The sequence below is a fragment of the Bos taurus genome, chromosome 16, assembly GCF_002263795.3.
Source record: "Bos taurus isolate L1 Dominette 01449 registration number 42190680 breed Hereford chromosome 16, ARS-UCD2.0, whole genome shotgun sequence".
Classification (NCBI taxonomy): Eukaryota; Metazoa; Chordata; class Mammalia; order Artiodactyla; family Bovidae; genus Bos; species Bos taurus.
In genome coordinates this window covers 4,197,565-4,213,557 of record NC_037343.1, presented here as the reverse complement: position 1 = coordinate 4,213,557, position 15,993 = coordinate 4,197,565, and the positions used below count along the sequence as shown (strand labels likewise).

The 15,993-nt window shown below is 45.7% G+C and overlaps 1 protein-coding gene across 9 annotated transcripts in view; it reads right to left on the bottom strand.

The window, feature by feature from the left end:
- The window catches only part of SRGAP2 (SLIT-ROBO Rho GTPase activating protein 2), a 254,625-nt gene that overhangs the window by 40,599 nt on the left and 198,033 nt on the right, over positions 1 to 15,993 (bottom strand). For all 9 annotated transcript variants that reach the window (XM_024976227.2, XM_024976226.2, XM_005216678.5 and 6 more), the window contains 3 exons: positions 7,321 to 7,405; positions 4,572 to 4,599; positions 2,868 to 2,892 (listed from right to left, as the gene is read on the bottom strand). In XM_024976227.2, the coding sequence (XP_024831995.1) occupies positions 2,868 to 2,892; positions 4,572 to 4,599; positions 7,321 to 7,405 (138 nt within the window). The remainder of the gene's footprint in view (positions 1 to 2,867; positions 2,893 to 4,571; positions 4,600 to 7,320; positions 7,406 to 15,993) is intronic.

Here is a 15,993-nt window from a genome sequence, read left to right as displayed (position 1 = left end):
GGAGAAGGGACATCAATGGTAGTTAAAGGGAAGCACGCAGGGTTGCAGAAAGCAGAGCACCAAAGATATTAAGCTGCGTGTCCGTGGCTACCAGTGGTACATCAGAAGCAGTTCAGAGGATAATAACCTCTTGCAGACAAAAGTGCACCAGAGGGGGCCTGTCCTACTGCGGAGGCATATTTTCCCCAGTCCCCACTGCTCCAGTGGAGCCTAAGAGTCCAGTGAAAACAAATACTGGACAAACTCATGAAGGCTTCAGACTCTCTTCTTGTAATATTTCTGAAGTCTGAGTGAATTCACTTCCCCAGGACATGCCTGGTGAGGACTCTCACTTGGCCATCGATCATGCTGCACACAGCTGACTGCGCAGGGTCTCTGTGTGTTCCTGTTCAGTGCCTGTCTCTCCCTTTCTTCCTCTCTGCTTCCCTCCTCCAGTGTTAGAATCCATGTCAGTTTAATTCTTCTGATTATAGTCTTTTTGGTCATATAAGCCCAGGATTGGAAGGGGTCTTGAAGGATAACTGGGTCAAATCTCCATTCAATCAGAAGAAAGGAACTTTAAACCAAAAGTGGAGGGAGAAATGTAGCAAACACAACTTGGGAAAGATGGTAAAGCAGGGGCCCGGTGATTTGCAGGGGAAAACAATCAAGAAGGTGGCCAGAAATTGTCTAAATGTGCCACCGTTTGGCATAACTCCTCGCGCGTGGATTTCTCCAGGTACTGATCTTTGATACACTTGTCAGATTTCCACTTTCACCACGGGAGAAAACACTTGATTAGATGTCAGTAATAAGGAAAAAAGAGACATCAGCGTTCACATGTGGGGCTTCAGGGATTGTGAGGAATGGAGGGTCCCCCGTAAGAGAAGGAGAGAAGTAAGGAGAGGCGCTAAGGAACCGAAGATGTGGCTGGGAAGCTGAGGAGACAGACACTGAGGGTAGGGGGGCCAACTCAATTCCTGAGCACCAATGTCCTGCCTATTAGTTAGGAGTTGGATACAAAGACTCTGAACCACAGCAATACCAGACAAGTGGACGCTCTGGGAAGGAGAGAGGCAGATTCACCTAAGACAACGCAAGTGACAAGGCAGAGTATGGAGGGAAGTCAAAGGAGGGCCAAACCATGGGGCAATGCCCACAACTCGAGAAACAGAGAGATGGGCCGGGAAAGAAGATATGGAAGCAACAGGAGAGAGAAAATTCTGGGCTTGATGGGAGGATGGACAGCTTAGAAAAAAGCAGTTGAGGATTCTTTTTTTTTAAAGAAAAGTCAGATGGTGGACTTTTGGTGGAGTCAAAAACGACTGGAACCCATTGGGGACCCTCAAAAACAAAAGCTACTGGATTCTTCTTCTTTGGCCAATTTGCCATCAACGACCAAACAAATTATATTTCCTGGTTACTTATATAAGATTATGTCTCTTCCAAGTTACTTACTATTTACCTTCCTGAGTATTTTAGAAAAACACTGACCCACCATTAGATTTGACCTGCTGGGAAAAAAGTGAATGAAACAAGGTCTGTACTTGACTGGGGTTTTGGGTGCACCTTGGAACCGAGTTCTGACACGAGTCTAGCACCAGGTAAGCGTGCCAGGCACAGTAGGGTGAAAACCAGATGGGCGCCACTCCTCCCTGATCACAGTCCAACCAGGGATGCACACCGCCAAAGTGTGGCCGCCGGCACTCCTCCCACCCAGGCTCCACCTCCTCACAGGAGGCTCAGTTTCAGTCCAGGAAATGAAAGGAACAAACTTCAAGTTCAATCCTGTTCTTACTTTTGAAGAAGGGGGCAGCAGGCGGGGGGGGGGGGGGGGGGGGGGATGGGCAGGGCTTGCTCCCTCTTTAAGATATCCACCTATTAATTTTAAATGTAATAAATGGTCTCTGGGAGGCACTTCATTCCTCTCTAGTTTTAAATGAAATGATGAAAGAAAGGGGGAGAAGAAATAAATAGAGGAACAAGAGGAAAGAGAATTGCACTGACATTTTTATAATTTAAAAAATGTGTAATTGCATCTGATGGTGTTCTCATTAAAAGGAGATACAAAATAGAGAAGGGGAAAAAACCGTGCCCACAAAGCACAGGCAAGTGCAGCTGTGTTATCAACTTCCCCAGCTGGACCGCCCAGCCAGCTGAAGCAGTGAGATCGGCTGAAGATCCTGCGGGGGCTGCCATGGCCACAGAGACCGCTACATTCCATTATCTCCCTGTGGCTACAGCCACTGCGAATTACCCAAAATGATTTTTAAAGCCTGGATCAGCTTTCCCTTGAGTAGACACAAAGACATTTCTGAGCTCTCTCCACCCCCTCCCCCTTTCGTGGTCTCCTAGAGAAGGGGCACCACTTCAAAGACAGTTCTGGCCCAATCTGCCACAGTCAAACCAGATCTCTAGTATATAAGAGAGAGTAAATGGCCAGAGAGGAGAGAACCAGGTCAGAAAGACACCCATCCCTGCCCTACTAAGTCAATGAAGTTGCCGCAACATTAAACAGACTATGTCTAAGGGGCTTCCCAGGTGGCGCTAGTGGTAAAGAACAGGCCTACCAATGTAGGAGACATAAGAGACGTGGGTTCAATCCCTGGGTCAGGAAGATCCCCCAAAGAAGGAAATGGCAACCCACTCCAGTACTCATGCCTGGAGAATTCAATGGAGAGAGGAGCCTGGTGGGCTACAGTCCATACAGTCGCAAAGAGTCGGACACGACTGAAGCAACTTAGCATGCATGCATTATGACTAAACTGTACAGTCCAAACGCTAGCATGAAGTTAGGAAAGTGTCTTCCCCATCCACCGTGGAGCTCCATAAATATCTGGGATGTCACCATTTTTACCAGACACACCTGACTCTTGCAGGATCCTTACCTGTTTCCTCACAGTTGAGCTACGCCTGTGGTCAATGGGGAGGAAAAAGAGAAAACGGGATTAAAAACAATCTGTGAGGTGGCTAATGAAATAAGTCACATTAATCAGCTCAGGTCCAGAAGTGGCTAAGAGACTTGATAAGTTACCTTTCAAATAAAGCCCAATCAAGCGCTTTTCACAAAAGCTTAGAGGTCTCTGCTTTTAATGTCTGCCACCATTCAAAAGAAGACTCGGAGGGAACTGGCTCAATTCGCAGTAAAATATGTATGGGTTAGACAACAGAAGACCTCTGTGTGCAAGGAGACACTAATAAACACCAAAGGAAGCTATGGTTTTCTTTCTTTTGAAAATCCTTAGGGAAAAGTTAGGGAGTGATTTTTCTGGAATTTAGAGGGTAGAGGGTCCAGACTGGAAGGAATCTTGGTGATTCCATAGGTCAATGCTTTTCAGGCCGTGTTTAGCCTTGGAAGCCTTTTCTCCAAGGGAATCTGATTCAGACAGCAACCTCCCAAGCAAGGAGAGCAGCTCTATCTCTCTGAGCAAAGGCAGGAGGTAGGGACCAGAGCTGGGCTGCTGGGCACCGTCTGCCCCTTCCACTAGGCTGCTCTTAAGGAACTCTCTGGAATCCTAGAGCTTCCTGGATCTAGGTGAATGCTCTCTCTTGTCTTATAGATGAGGAGCTGGAGTTCAGAGAGGGGAAGAGAACAGCCCAAGGTCACACAGTGAATAAACCCAGCATAAGGAAATTCAGCTCAGCTCTTTTCACTCCTATAAAGCCTTCCGCAGATAAGGAACTTCAGGTGAACTCAGACTAAGACTCTATCACCAAGAAGACAGAATCCCATTATCCTGACTCCCTCCAGTCAACAAGACCAGTATATTAATGGGATCTTTATTGTAATCCACAATGACAAAATGATGAAAGGCAAATGAAGGCATTTTTGAATAATGAGCCTATAATTGTTAACGACCTCATGATTATTGTATGTGCTGGCAGATATAAGTGGTTATATATAATGGGCTAACCTGGGGTCTCTAAGGAGTCCAGCTCATGAAAGCTCTTTCCCCCATTAAATCGGCACATTTGTAGGCATCTGAGAACCACTGGCTGAATGAAAGCCTTGCTATCTGCCAACTCATGCGTTTTCTCATAGCAGCTCCATGACTGAGAGGGAAAATATTTGGCTGGGGTGGGGAGGGCGGGGAAGGTGGGGAAAGACTGGGAGGGCTGCATACTTGTACATCAGGCGAGGATTTGTACCAATGCTGTTGGCGAGCAATGCAATGTAATATTTCATTATCCAGTGACACTCACTATTAGAGACTGTCATCTTTTCCATGTATAAAAAAATTCTCAGGTCAAAGGCTATCTTCTGATCTTCCTTCCCTGGGTCAGAGACTTCCCAAAACCCACATGGTGAAGTCTAGACACTCAGGTGAGGTTTCCAGGGTCCTCCAGCATTGACCATTTCAGGTCACTGGGAGTATTTCAGCAAATGGTAATTCACTTCACTCAGTTCTGCTCAGCAAACCTCATTTCCATTTGAGGCCAGATGGGGTCAGCAAGGCAAAGGGATGGAAGCCACCCCAGCCCTAGGCCACTCCTAGGCCATCCAATGCCCCTAGCTCAGCTCCTTGGCTCCTTACCCTCCCAGGAAGGGTCTCTCTCCATCCCCACCCAGGGCTGTCCCAGGCCACACCTACCTGGCCAGACTGCAGTCTGTCCGCTGACCTGTTGGAAAGACAAAGGCAAAAAGCACGTGTTGAAGCAAATGAGGTGAAAGGGGAGAGCTGCTCCCAGGAATGACAGTGTCTGTCCATCTCCCCAGGGAGCCTCTAGCCTCACGCTGTGACTGGACTTCCAGGCGAAAAAGAAGCCAGCACCCAGGGCCTCTTTCTGGGCAAGTGCTGTTCCTGCTGCTTGTTCCCAGCCCAGGGCTGCTGGTGTCCTGAAACGCTGGGCTTGCCGAGTCTGCTTCCCAGCGGGAAAATGGGTGGACACAAGGGAAAATAGTAAGGCAGGTCATACCTCAGAGAACAAATTATTAGAAACCTTCCCAGAGATGAAATTTAGCTTTTCTTCTCTGTGTACTGGTGTGTATATGGTGGGGAGGGAGGGACAAGCTTGCTTGCCCTTCAATATATGAACACACACACACACATACACACACACACATGTGTGCTTGAGGGTGGAGGGTGGAAGGCAAAGAAGGAAGGAATAGTTATTTGGGGAGAATATGCTCCATATGTGGAAGCTCTCCTTTTAGATACTAAACCCTCAGTGCCAGCAGGTTGGGCTGCATGAGATTTAAAATGCTGATACTGCTATTAGACTGGGGCTCTCGATCCAACAGCGGGCCCTACTACTAAATTGAAAGGATCACAGCCAGCCTTAAAAAAGGAGATTGAAGATCTTAACATTCATCTGAAGTATTCTCATGCTTTTAAAAACTTGGGCCATTATGTAATCTGTGTTGCTTTTTTTGGGTCCACAGTTAACCGAGCTTGGTCTGTATGAGACTGTATTAGATACACCAGGCAAAGTGTAAGCAAGAACTGAGCTGGAGGACAGATCAGCTCCCATGTTCCTGGAAAGGCAACTGCAAGGGCGGGGGGAGGGCAGGGCTCTATCTTGGCTTTAAAGGTTGCTAATTGTTGGTTACAGTTCAGCTCATCTAGAACAACACCCTCCCCCACCCCAACAGTCTCTCTTACTAAAGGCTCAGCTTTCATCTGCAAAAATATTATTCCAAGCCATTATTTCCAACATCTGTCCCATTTCCATTCTGGAATATTCATACACATCAATTATCCCTCTGTGGCAAGTACAGGGGGCTCTTGCGTTTTGATGACAAATGCATACAGAAGGCAGGGACATGATGACTTGCACACAGGAAGATCTATTTTTTTCCTTATTGCCAGAACTTGTCATCTCTCGATGAAGGCAATGTGCAGCACTAATGAATGGTCGCCAGCCTTCGCTCCCTGTAGTAGCACATTTGGTAATATGCACGTGTGTTGCAAACCCATTCTCTCTCTCATACACACACATACACACAGTCTCTCTCACACTCTGAGGCTTGTTCCCCATCTCACGTATGGGTCATGCTTAGACTATCTTGGCAAAAAGAAATCACAGTTGTAATTTGTTTCAAATAGTTCTGGGCATTCTTTCCTCTGATTCCCCACAGAGCAACCTGCTAACCCAAGAGTAAAGACTTTCTATAAGCAAAGTTTAGACCTGTTCAGCCTGAGTCCCTTGGGTGTGTATGTGGGGTGGGGGGTGGGGGGTTGTGGGGAGAAGAAAACAGAAGTTACTTAACAGGCTTTCATCACATAAAAGAAAATGCATTAAAAATCACAAGATCAAAGACATTAGAGATAAAAGAATTAATCACCAGGGGAAATCGTTCAGGGCAGGAGAACAGGATAAGAAGGGTGGGTTAGGAGGCTCTGGAATGGAAAGTGGGGCTCTGATTCCTGGGGCCTTTGAGCCAATGAGCACGGTATACTTGTCTAGATTCTGCACTCAGTCTGAGGAGAGCTCAAGAATTGATTTGAGAACATCCGACCTCTGTGAGAACGCAGCTTTTGCCTTTCACTGCTGGTACTACCTGTCCCGGCCCCCATCTTTAAGTGAGGAGATCAGTGGGGCAAGGAGGAGTGGGCAGGGCATTCAGAGGCATCCCTGACCTGGGAATCCCATTAATCAGAGGGTGCTGAGAGCTGGGCAGGAGAGCTGGGCAGGGTGCCAAAAATCCCAGGGAAGCTTCTCTTTCAACTTCTGCCTTCTGTTTGACAGCTGAGGATAAAGTCCAGAGTGCCAGTCCAGCCCTCTGCCTTGCTACTTTCCAGGGTCTGATTAAAATCATCTTATGAGACCAGACAGTCCGCTCAGCACCAGAGCCTCCACCTGGCTAAAGCAAGGAGAGGGCTGCTTCTGAGCCCCAGGACCCTTCAAAGCAAGAGAGAAGCACTGCCCACCCTGACGCTACTGACAACTGCAGTCTGCCCAGCACCCCACCCTTGGGATGCCTCTCCTCCGCTCAGAGCAGCTGTGTAGCTCACCTCACAGCTCCCCACCCTCTAGATCCAGCCTCCGTCCTGCCACAGAGAAGCCGACAGTTTGACCAAAGGGCCTGGAGAGGAAAGGACCCATCAGCTACTTGGCCTAGGTAGCAGCAGAGGAGACACAGGAGGGGGCGGAGCGCAGGCACGCTCCATTGAAACGAATAGCTGATGCACACTGGTGCTTCATTAAGCACGGGCCTTGCCCCATTACTCAGGCAGTCATCTGGGGCGTGTGCTTCCACATCGAACAGGCGAGGAAAAGCAATGCGTTCACATAACCAGATCGGGGCCACTCTGCTAAGGAGGGGGGCAGGTGCTCAGCACTAGGGCCAGGACCCGGCCTGCCTCTTGCTGCCAAGTCTCCCGCAGAGCCCACACTCACTCTCTCCCAGGGTTTTCTGGAGAAGGTCGTGCTTGGCTTGTAGCTTGGTGATGAGGTTCCTGCCCTCCAGGTATTCCTTCATTTTCTGTAAGGCAAGAGGAGGACAGAGAACATTCAGACTCCAGAAGGGGAGGAAAAAAAAAAAATCACAGACGCTCAGCTGTACAATTCCCTTTCTAAGAGGGCTTTTGGTTTCTGACCCAATTTCCACTGGGTTCCTTTTTTATTTTTTTTAAAGGCCGTGAGCATCTGAGCAGCTGCTGATATTCCTGGTGGATTAGTGTCCTGCTTTATGTCTTCCTAGGAGCTCCACGTCGGCCACTGAAAGAAACTGTCTCCTTGAGTCCGAGCCCCGCATCCATCTTTTTCAGCTCCACTGAAGAGCTGAGGGTGGAGGGACTCACGGAGCCCCGCCTTCCTGTGGAGAGGACACACACCTGCGGCTGGTCAGCTTGTCCCCTCTCCTGACACCCTCCCCTCCAGGCCCCTCCCAGGGTGCATTCCTTCACACCAGCAGCAGTGTCAAGGCTCAGCCCAGCCCAGCACTCAGAGCATCTCTATCTGAGCTGTATTTTAATCGGCTTGCTCCTCTATTCTGCACGGAGTCTCTGAAGAAAGCTTGGGTTTTCTGAGCACACAGAAGGAGGGGCTGCCACACCCCACTTGCATAACACACACTGGAGGTTCCAAACACAGATGAGGTTTATGGAAATGCGATCCCATCTGCTCTAACAGTCGAAATATGACTGCTGCACTGCACTTTGTGACTGACTTCTCTCAACCCTTGTCTGCTCAGTGAGAGACTGTATTTCCCTGGACAATTCAGCCAATCTTCCAAACAACCCTATGAACCATGATAACCATTATCCCCATTTTACGGATGAGGATGCTGAGATTTGGGGAGATTCAGTAAGTGGCTTTAGGTCAAACAATTAGTGAGTGGTGGAGCTAGTCTCCATATACGGAGTTAGGCAATACAATATGTGCTTTTATTTTTTAATTTATTTTTTGGCCACGCTGCGCGGCATGTGGGATCTTCATTCCTGGACCAGGGATCGAACCTACACCTACTGTAATGGAAGTTCAGAGTCGTAACCGCTGGACTGACAGGGAAGTCCCCAATGTGTGCTTTTAACCGTTATGAAAAAGTGCTTGATCTGCTATGGTGCAGAGCAGAAGGAGAGAAGCAGAATAAAACCAGTTTTTAGAGTACTTTAGCATGCATTTGACTTCCAGGATAACTGCATACAGCCCACAGGGATGACATCATTGTTTCCTTACTGCAGATGAGGACAGACAGGGGTGCTGCTGACGGCTGCAAGCCCGTAAGTGGTTGTGCCAAGCCCAGATCCCAAGCCTCTGGACTCTCATCACGGTGTCTTTCCCACCCCACCCCACTGCTGTTCACGGGCATCTCAGTTTGCCTTGGATGTCTTCTGCTGCAATGGTTCATCTGCTGGGTCGAGGTCATCTGCCCACCTCTAAACTCAGGCAAAACTGCAGTGTCTCCCCGAGTGTGTGATCTGTGAATCACTGGTGATCCATAAAGTAGTTGAAGAGGTAAGTGGATATAACACTTAAAATGATAATTGTTCTGCCTTTTTTTTAATGTACGAACCAAAAAGTATAGATCAAGCCTTTGGGGTGAAAGTAGAAAGAAAAGGTGCAAAAACTGTGAGTTACTTTTCATCTCTTTACCTTTCTGTGCAGTGTGAACTTTTAACTGAATGCACATTTCTCTCTCCCCCTTATAAAAACACAGAAAAATGCAGCTTTCTCTGGGGTGCTCATCTTCACCCGCCCACGTTCACCCAGCTGCTCCTGCGTAGACGTTGGCAAGTCTCTGACAGCACTTCTCACCCAGCCCTGTCATGGAGGCTTTGTCGCTCCTGTCTCTTTCCCTCCAGATGGTCCCCTCTCTGTGGCTGGAGACCATGGCATTCATTATTCTTCGTGTCCCTGATACTTAGCACTGTGCCCAGCGGACAGCAGACATTCAACAAATCCTTGAAAATTAGTAAATAAATGAACAGTCTCACTTCCCTCTGGCTAGAACCTTCCTCAGCAGTGACAAACCATGCCTTCAAGTATGCCCCTACTCTCTGAATTAAATAGAAGACAAACAAAAAACAAGCCCTACGCCACGTCATTTCTGCGGCTTTCCTCACGACCTGTTCCCTCTGCTCCCTTGTGCTTCCGCACAAGAACATCTGCTTAAAAACAGGCTCTGTTGTCACCTTCCTCATCCCATCTGCTCCAGCTGCCAGCTCACCTGCTGTCAGTCTTCCCGGCGTGACACCCTAATCCCCAACCAATGCCAACTGCGAAGCCCGGAACAGTACTTCAGGGCTCAGAGGTGAAACACCTTCAGGAAACATCCACTGTGAATACCTGAACCACCAAAGGCCCCCCTTTGGAAGTTCATCCCAAGGAGACTCTAAAGGCTTCCTAATGAGGGAAAATTCGCCCATGGTAACCCTTAAAATGAGACCAGAGTGCTCAGAAAACAGCCCAAATTCTGAAAGGAGATGCAAACTCCTTCCTGTCACTCATGCGTATACTTGTGATATCAGAAATCATTTTTTTCATTCATGTTCACAGTTCGCTGCTTAACTCTGGCTCTCACTCAGTGAACCATTAAAATAAATAACAATCTGATAAAGAGGTATGATGAATTACCTTTTCGGGTTCCACTAAATCCTGAAGGATCAAAAGCTGTGTCAAGGTATGACCTACATCCCTAATAGTGGAAACAGTGGTAGGAAGTTTTCCATCTGGGCAAGCTGGGGATGCGGAGGTAAAAGCATCCTATTTGCAGGCATATCATTTATCACTTTCCTGTCCCATCCATAATGCGCTCATCTCTACAAGAGGTCAGCTGCGAGAGTAACCGGACTTTCCTGGAGGAGCTTGCTTAGCAGCATCCGGTGCTGCTGTCCTGACACACAGCTGAGGACGAGGCAGAAAGGTGGCTTTTCAATGATTTCTGGAGACCAGGGGCCAAAAGAACTGTTCACGGGTAATTTCAAAATCCTTCCTTGGGCAATGAGAGTCATTTTCCTTATCTAAACCATGTCCCAATATTAGGTAATTAATTTTCTTTCATTCCACTTCCTCTACCCTGCTCCTCTCTCCAAACCTCTAAAGGTAGAGTGATCACCTGGACCTTTCCTCAGTGGAGAAGAAAGAAAAGGATCACGGTCAATTCCAGATCACCAAAATGAAGTCAAATTCCTAAAACACAGCCTGACTGCCACACCCCGTGAGCTGCTCCCACCCGCCCCACTCCCATCATTTAACCCTCAATATTACCAAAACTGAGAATTTCGTCCAAAAGGAGAAAGGGAAGCAGGAGCCTATTGGATGATTTTGGTTTTTGCCATTGTGAACCTTCAATTCAGTTTTTATGATCTCATTAATTTCTTTCTTAATAATTCTTAATTTAGTATTAACAGTCAGTGATGAGTTTTATTCACTGAAAAGGATTAGTATGATACTTTTTCTTTCTGAGCCCACCATCCCTTACAGACATTTTAACTGTAGTAAGATGAAGAAGGCTAAGTTGGTATATTTGAGTCCTACCACTTGTTACTCTTCTGACCTTGGGCAAGTCACTTAACTCCCAGAACTTAAGTTTCCCCAACTGAAAAATGGGGATAATATCTTTTTTCACAAGGGTGTTCAAGATGAAATAAAGATAACAAACATGACTGTGATGCCAACCAGTAGATACTCAAAAGTGTTCCTTATACAGAATCACTTGGTCAACTAACTAAAAAACAGCCCTTCCCTCAATTTCTTTGCTCTATGCTAATACTTAAGAAAGCTTGGCAATTCCCTGGTGGTCCAGTGGTTAGGACTTTCACTGCCAAGGGGGTTCAATCTCTGGTTGGGGAGGTGAGATCCTCAAGCCACGTGGTGCCACCAAAAACAAAAAACAAAACAAACTCAAAGCAGGTTTCCATCCTTTAAAAAGAAAAAAAGGAGGCACAAGAATGGTTTTCAAATTTAATTTTAAAATGTCTCCTCCCTTTAAATACATTCTTACCATGGTGCTATACAACACATGGACCTTGCCTACCCATTAAATTTAATCTGTGAACCCAAGGTCACAAGTCTCCACCATGATGAGAAAGGGGTGGCTGGGAGGAGTGAGCGGTGCCTAGTTAGCCCCGTGCAGTGCACAGATACACACAGATGTCCTTACGGGGCCTTCTTCCCCACCAGCCAAGCACACTGACATTTCCCCTCCTACCCGTCAATTTTTAAAGCAGGAGACAGCTGTCAGACAGAATACATAATAGAGCAAGCCATCTCCCCACCTGAATTGCATGGCAGGGGCAGTCATTCATTTATACCCACTTAGTACACATTTATCACCTATCTGTTTATTCTTGGAGAATACCAAGAGAAAAAAGATCTTGGACCACATCAAGTCTAGCAGTCTCAGAGCGCTGTCTGTTCAATGGCCAAGGAACAGGATCCTCTACAACTTCTTACCTTACCCAAATCTGTTCCCCCAAATTCACGCAACCTAGCTTTGCTTATTTTATAAACAATTCATCCCCATTTCATCCCCCATTCAAGAATCCCATACTCCAATCCTCACACAAGGAAATACCTGTAGGGTTTGACAGTACTTAGCTGGTTAGTGCGGAGAAGGCAATGGCACCCCACTCCAGTACTCTTGCCTGGAAAATCCCATGGATGGAGGAGCCTGGAAGGCTGCAGTCCATGGGGTTGCTGAGGGTCCGACATGACTGAGCGACTTCACTTTCACTTTTCACTTTCATGCATTGGAGAAGGAAATGATAACCCACTCCAGTGTTCTTGCCTGGAGAATCCCAGGGACGGGGGAGCCTGGTGGGCTGCCATCTGTGGGGTCGCAGAGAGTCAGACACGACTGAAGCGACTTAGCAGCAGCAGCAACAGCTGGTTAGTGAGCAGACTAGAGATCTCTTCATAAAATTAGAGATATGGAGTGAACATTTCATGCAAGGATGGGCATGAAAAAGGACAGAAATCGTAAGGACCTAACAGAAGCAGAAGAGATTAAGAAGAGGTGGGAAGAATACACAGAAGAGCTATACAAAAAAAGTCTTAATGACCTGAATAACTATGATGGTGTGGTCACTCACCTAGAGACAGACATCCTGGAGTGTGAAGTCAGATGGGCCTTAGGAAGTATTACAACAAACAAAGCTAGTGGAGCTTTTAAAATCTTAAAAGATGATACTGTTAAAGTGCTGCACTTAATATGTCAGCAAATTTGGAAAACTCAGCAGTGGCCAAAGAACTAGAAAAGGTCAGTTTTCATTCCAATCCTAAAGAAGGGCAATGCCAAAGAATGTTCATACTACTGCACAATTGCGCTCATTCACATGTTAGTAAGGTTATGCTCAAAATCCTTTAAGCTAGACTTCAGCAGTTTGTGAACTGAGAACTTCCAAATGTATAATCGGGATTTAGAAAAGGCAGAGGAACCGGAGTTCAAATTGCCAACATCCATTGGATCATAGAGGAAGCAAGGGAATTCCAGAAAAACATCTATTCCTGCTTCATTGACTAGGCTAAAGCCTTTGTGTGGATCACAACAAACTGAAAAATTCTTAAAGAGATGGGAATACCAGACCACCTTACCTGTCAAATCGGATGCCGGTCAAGAAGCAACAGTTAGAACTGGACATGGAACAACAGACTAGTTCAAAATTGGGAAAGGAATGTGACAAAGCTGTATATTGTCACCCTGCATATTTAACTTATGTGCAGAGTATACCATGCGGAATACCAGTCTGGATGAATCACAAATTGGAATCAAGCTTGCTGAGAGAAATATCAACAATCTCAGATATGCTAGTGGCAGAAAGCGAAGAGGAACAAAAGAGCCTCTTGATGATAGTCAAAGAGGGGAGTAAAGCTGGCTTAAAACTCAACATTCAAAAAACTAAGATCATAGTATCTGGTCCCATCATTTCATGGCAAATAGAAGGGGGAAAAGTAGAAGCAGTGACAGATTTTATTTTTGGGGGCTCCAAAATCATTGCGGATGGTGACTGCGGCCATGAAATTAAAAGACATTTGCTTTTTGGAAGAAAAGCTATGACAAACCTAGACAGCATTTAAAGCTGAGATATCACTTTGTAGACAAAGGTCCATAAAGTCAAAGCTACGGCTTTTCCAGTAGTCATGTATAGACGTGAGAATTGGACCATAAAGATGGCTGAGCACTGAAGAATTGATGCTTTTGAACTGTGGTGCTGGAGAAGACTCTTTGAAAGTCCCTGGGACTGCAAGGAGATCAAACCTGTCAATCCTAAAGGAAATCAACTCTGAATATTCATTGAAAGGACTGATACTGAAGCTGAAGCTCCAACACTTTGGCCACCTGATGCAAAGAGCTGATTCTTTGGAAAAGACCCTGATGCTGGGAAAGACTGAAGGCAGGAGGAGAAGGGGGCAGCAGAGGATGAGATGGTTAGACAGCATCACTGACCCAAGGGACATGAATCTGAGCAAACTCTGGGAGATAGTGAAGGACAGGGGAGCTTGGCATGCTGCAGTCATGGGGTCGCAAATAGTCAGACACAACTTACTGACTGAACAACAACAACAGCAGCAACAACAGCCTATGAGAAGAGAACTGGTTAAATGAACGATGTAACATCTGTCTGTACAAATGAAATTCTGCTCAGCCATTAAAAAAAAGAGTTAGATCTTTTTGGAACAAATTGAAGATAATATCCCAAATAAGTTAAGTAAAAACAGCAAAGTGAAGAACAGTGTTGATGATACACTTCCATTTGTATTTCTATTTATTTTATTTCCTCATATTTCTAATGTAATAATATTATGTTAAAGGTTACATCAGTGGTTGTGTCCATACAGAACACCTGTGGAAGGACACAGAAGAAACCGGTGTCAGTCACTGGCAGGAAGTGCAGGTTAGGAACAGGTAGAGGCTTGACTTCCTTGCTTTTTTGAAATCTTTGCATCTTTTAAAAAAATCTTTAATAGTTACAATAAAATAGGCAATGGGAAAAAAGGCAGACAGTGCAGGATTGCGTGTTACAGAAGATAAGTGATGCAAAGCCAAGGAGATCAGAAAACCTCTGTCTTCTCACTTAGAGCAAAAGAGCAGAAAGCTGAGCAGTTCCCGAGCCTTCCCCTGACCTCAGCTGCTTCATCAGGGCAAAGAGAAAAAGCTCGTGTCTTGACACCAGGAGACCAGTACACCAGAGTTCTGGCTTCAGCTCTTGCTGAAGACCCTGGACAAGCTACCCATCCTTTTTGAATTTTTGTTGTTTGTTAGTTCTTGAAAAAAAAAAATCTTTCAAATGAAAAGATTTGGCTAGATGATTTTAAAAAAACACTTCAAGCTTTAAAATTTCATGATTATTTTCCTGGTACTCTTGCAAATGACCGACCTTTATAGATCATGCTTCAAGTTTCCAATCGCTGTCATCTGGGCAGATCAATCTGACGACAGCCAAGAGTGCTCAGAAGTATTCCTAGCAGCCCTCTGGGTCACTAGGCACACTACCAGGAATCAAAGCCATGACCAGAGACCTCTTTCCAACTTTCCAAAAGAAGGGAACCCCAGGAGGAGATCCGAGGTCTTTGAAGGGCACCAGGAAACACAGGAAACAGAAGGGTAAATGTTTGTAAAGGCAAAGACTAAGGGAAGGACACCTGCAGTTGTCTTGGCTTTGTGGGGTTGGCAAGCACAGGCAGACATCCTGGCGAACATTCACACACCACCTTTTCTTTGCCACCCACCCCCTCAAAGTCCTTTTAACATGAACTGAATTATCTGACGCATTCCAAACACCAATCACAAAAATGGTGAACTCTTACAAATCTGTTACTAGACAAGCCCAGACAAAAAAGCTTTCTGTTAGCCAAGGAAATTTACACACAATTTTGATAAGTAGCATTATGGTCACAAAAGACAGGAAATGAGTTAGTGGACATCAGTGCATTCAGACAGAGGTGAAAGGGTGGGCAGGATTTGGGAGATCGCAGGTTTGAATATGGTCATTCCTGCTCTTACTAAAGGTCAATTCTAAATACAAATGTAGTGTCCCTTAAAGCTCAGAAGTAATTTCTGAAGTCTTCAATACAGATTTTTATGTTCAAAATTCTCATTTAATCAAAAAATGGAAATCTTCTGCAATGTAACAAGATTGGGTCATGTAAGTAGTGTTATATCTAAGCAGTCCAGACAGAACAGTCAGAGAATCCTATTATTTAAAGCCTCTCGAATATTTAACAACCTCCAGAGATAAAGAAGCTTGGGGAGGTACACAGCCCTCACTACAGACAAGAAGGTTCTCCCAAGTCTGTCCCAGATTTTTCATGCCTTTACGCTTTTGCATATGCTGCTCTGGTCTCAGAGAATTCTTTTCTCTTCTTGATTCTCTGCCTTATCAGCACACAGTCACTTTTGTGTGATGTTTCCCCAACTCCACTCATCACGGTTGCCATTCATACATGTGTGCATGTATGCACTTAATATTTTTTACATTTATTTTTTAAATTATCAAAATTAACCTATTGTAATTCTTTAGAAATATATGCAGCAAAAAAGAAGTTCTCCCTTCATAGGCCTAATTCCACCATTCTCTTCATTTGATATTCTTAGCATTCCCAGCTTATATAGCACAGTGTCAGAGT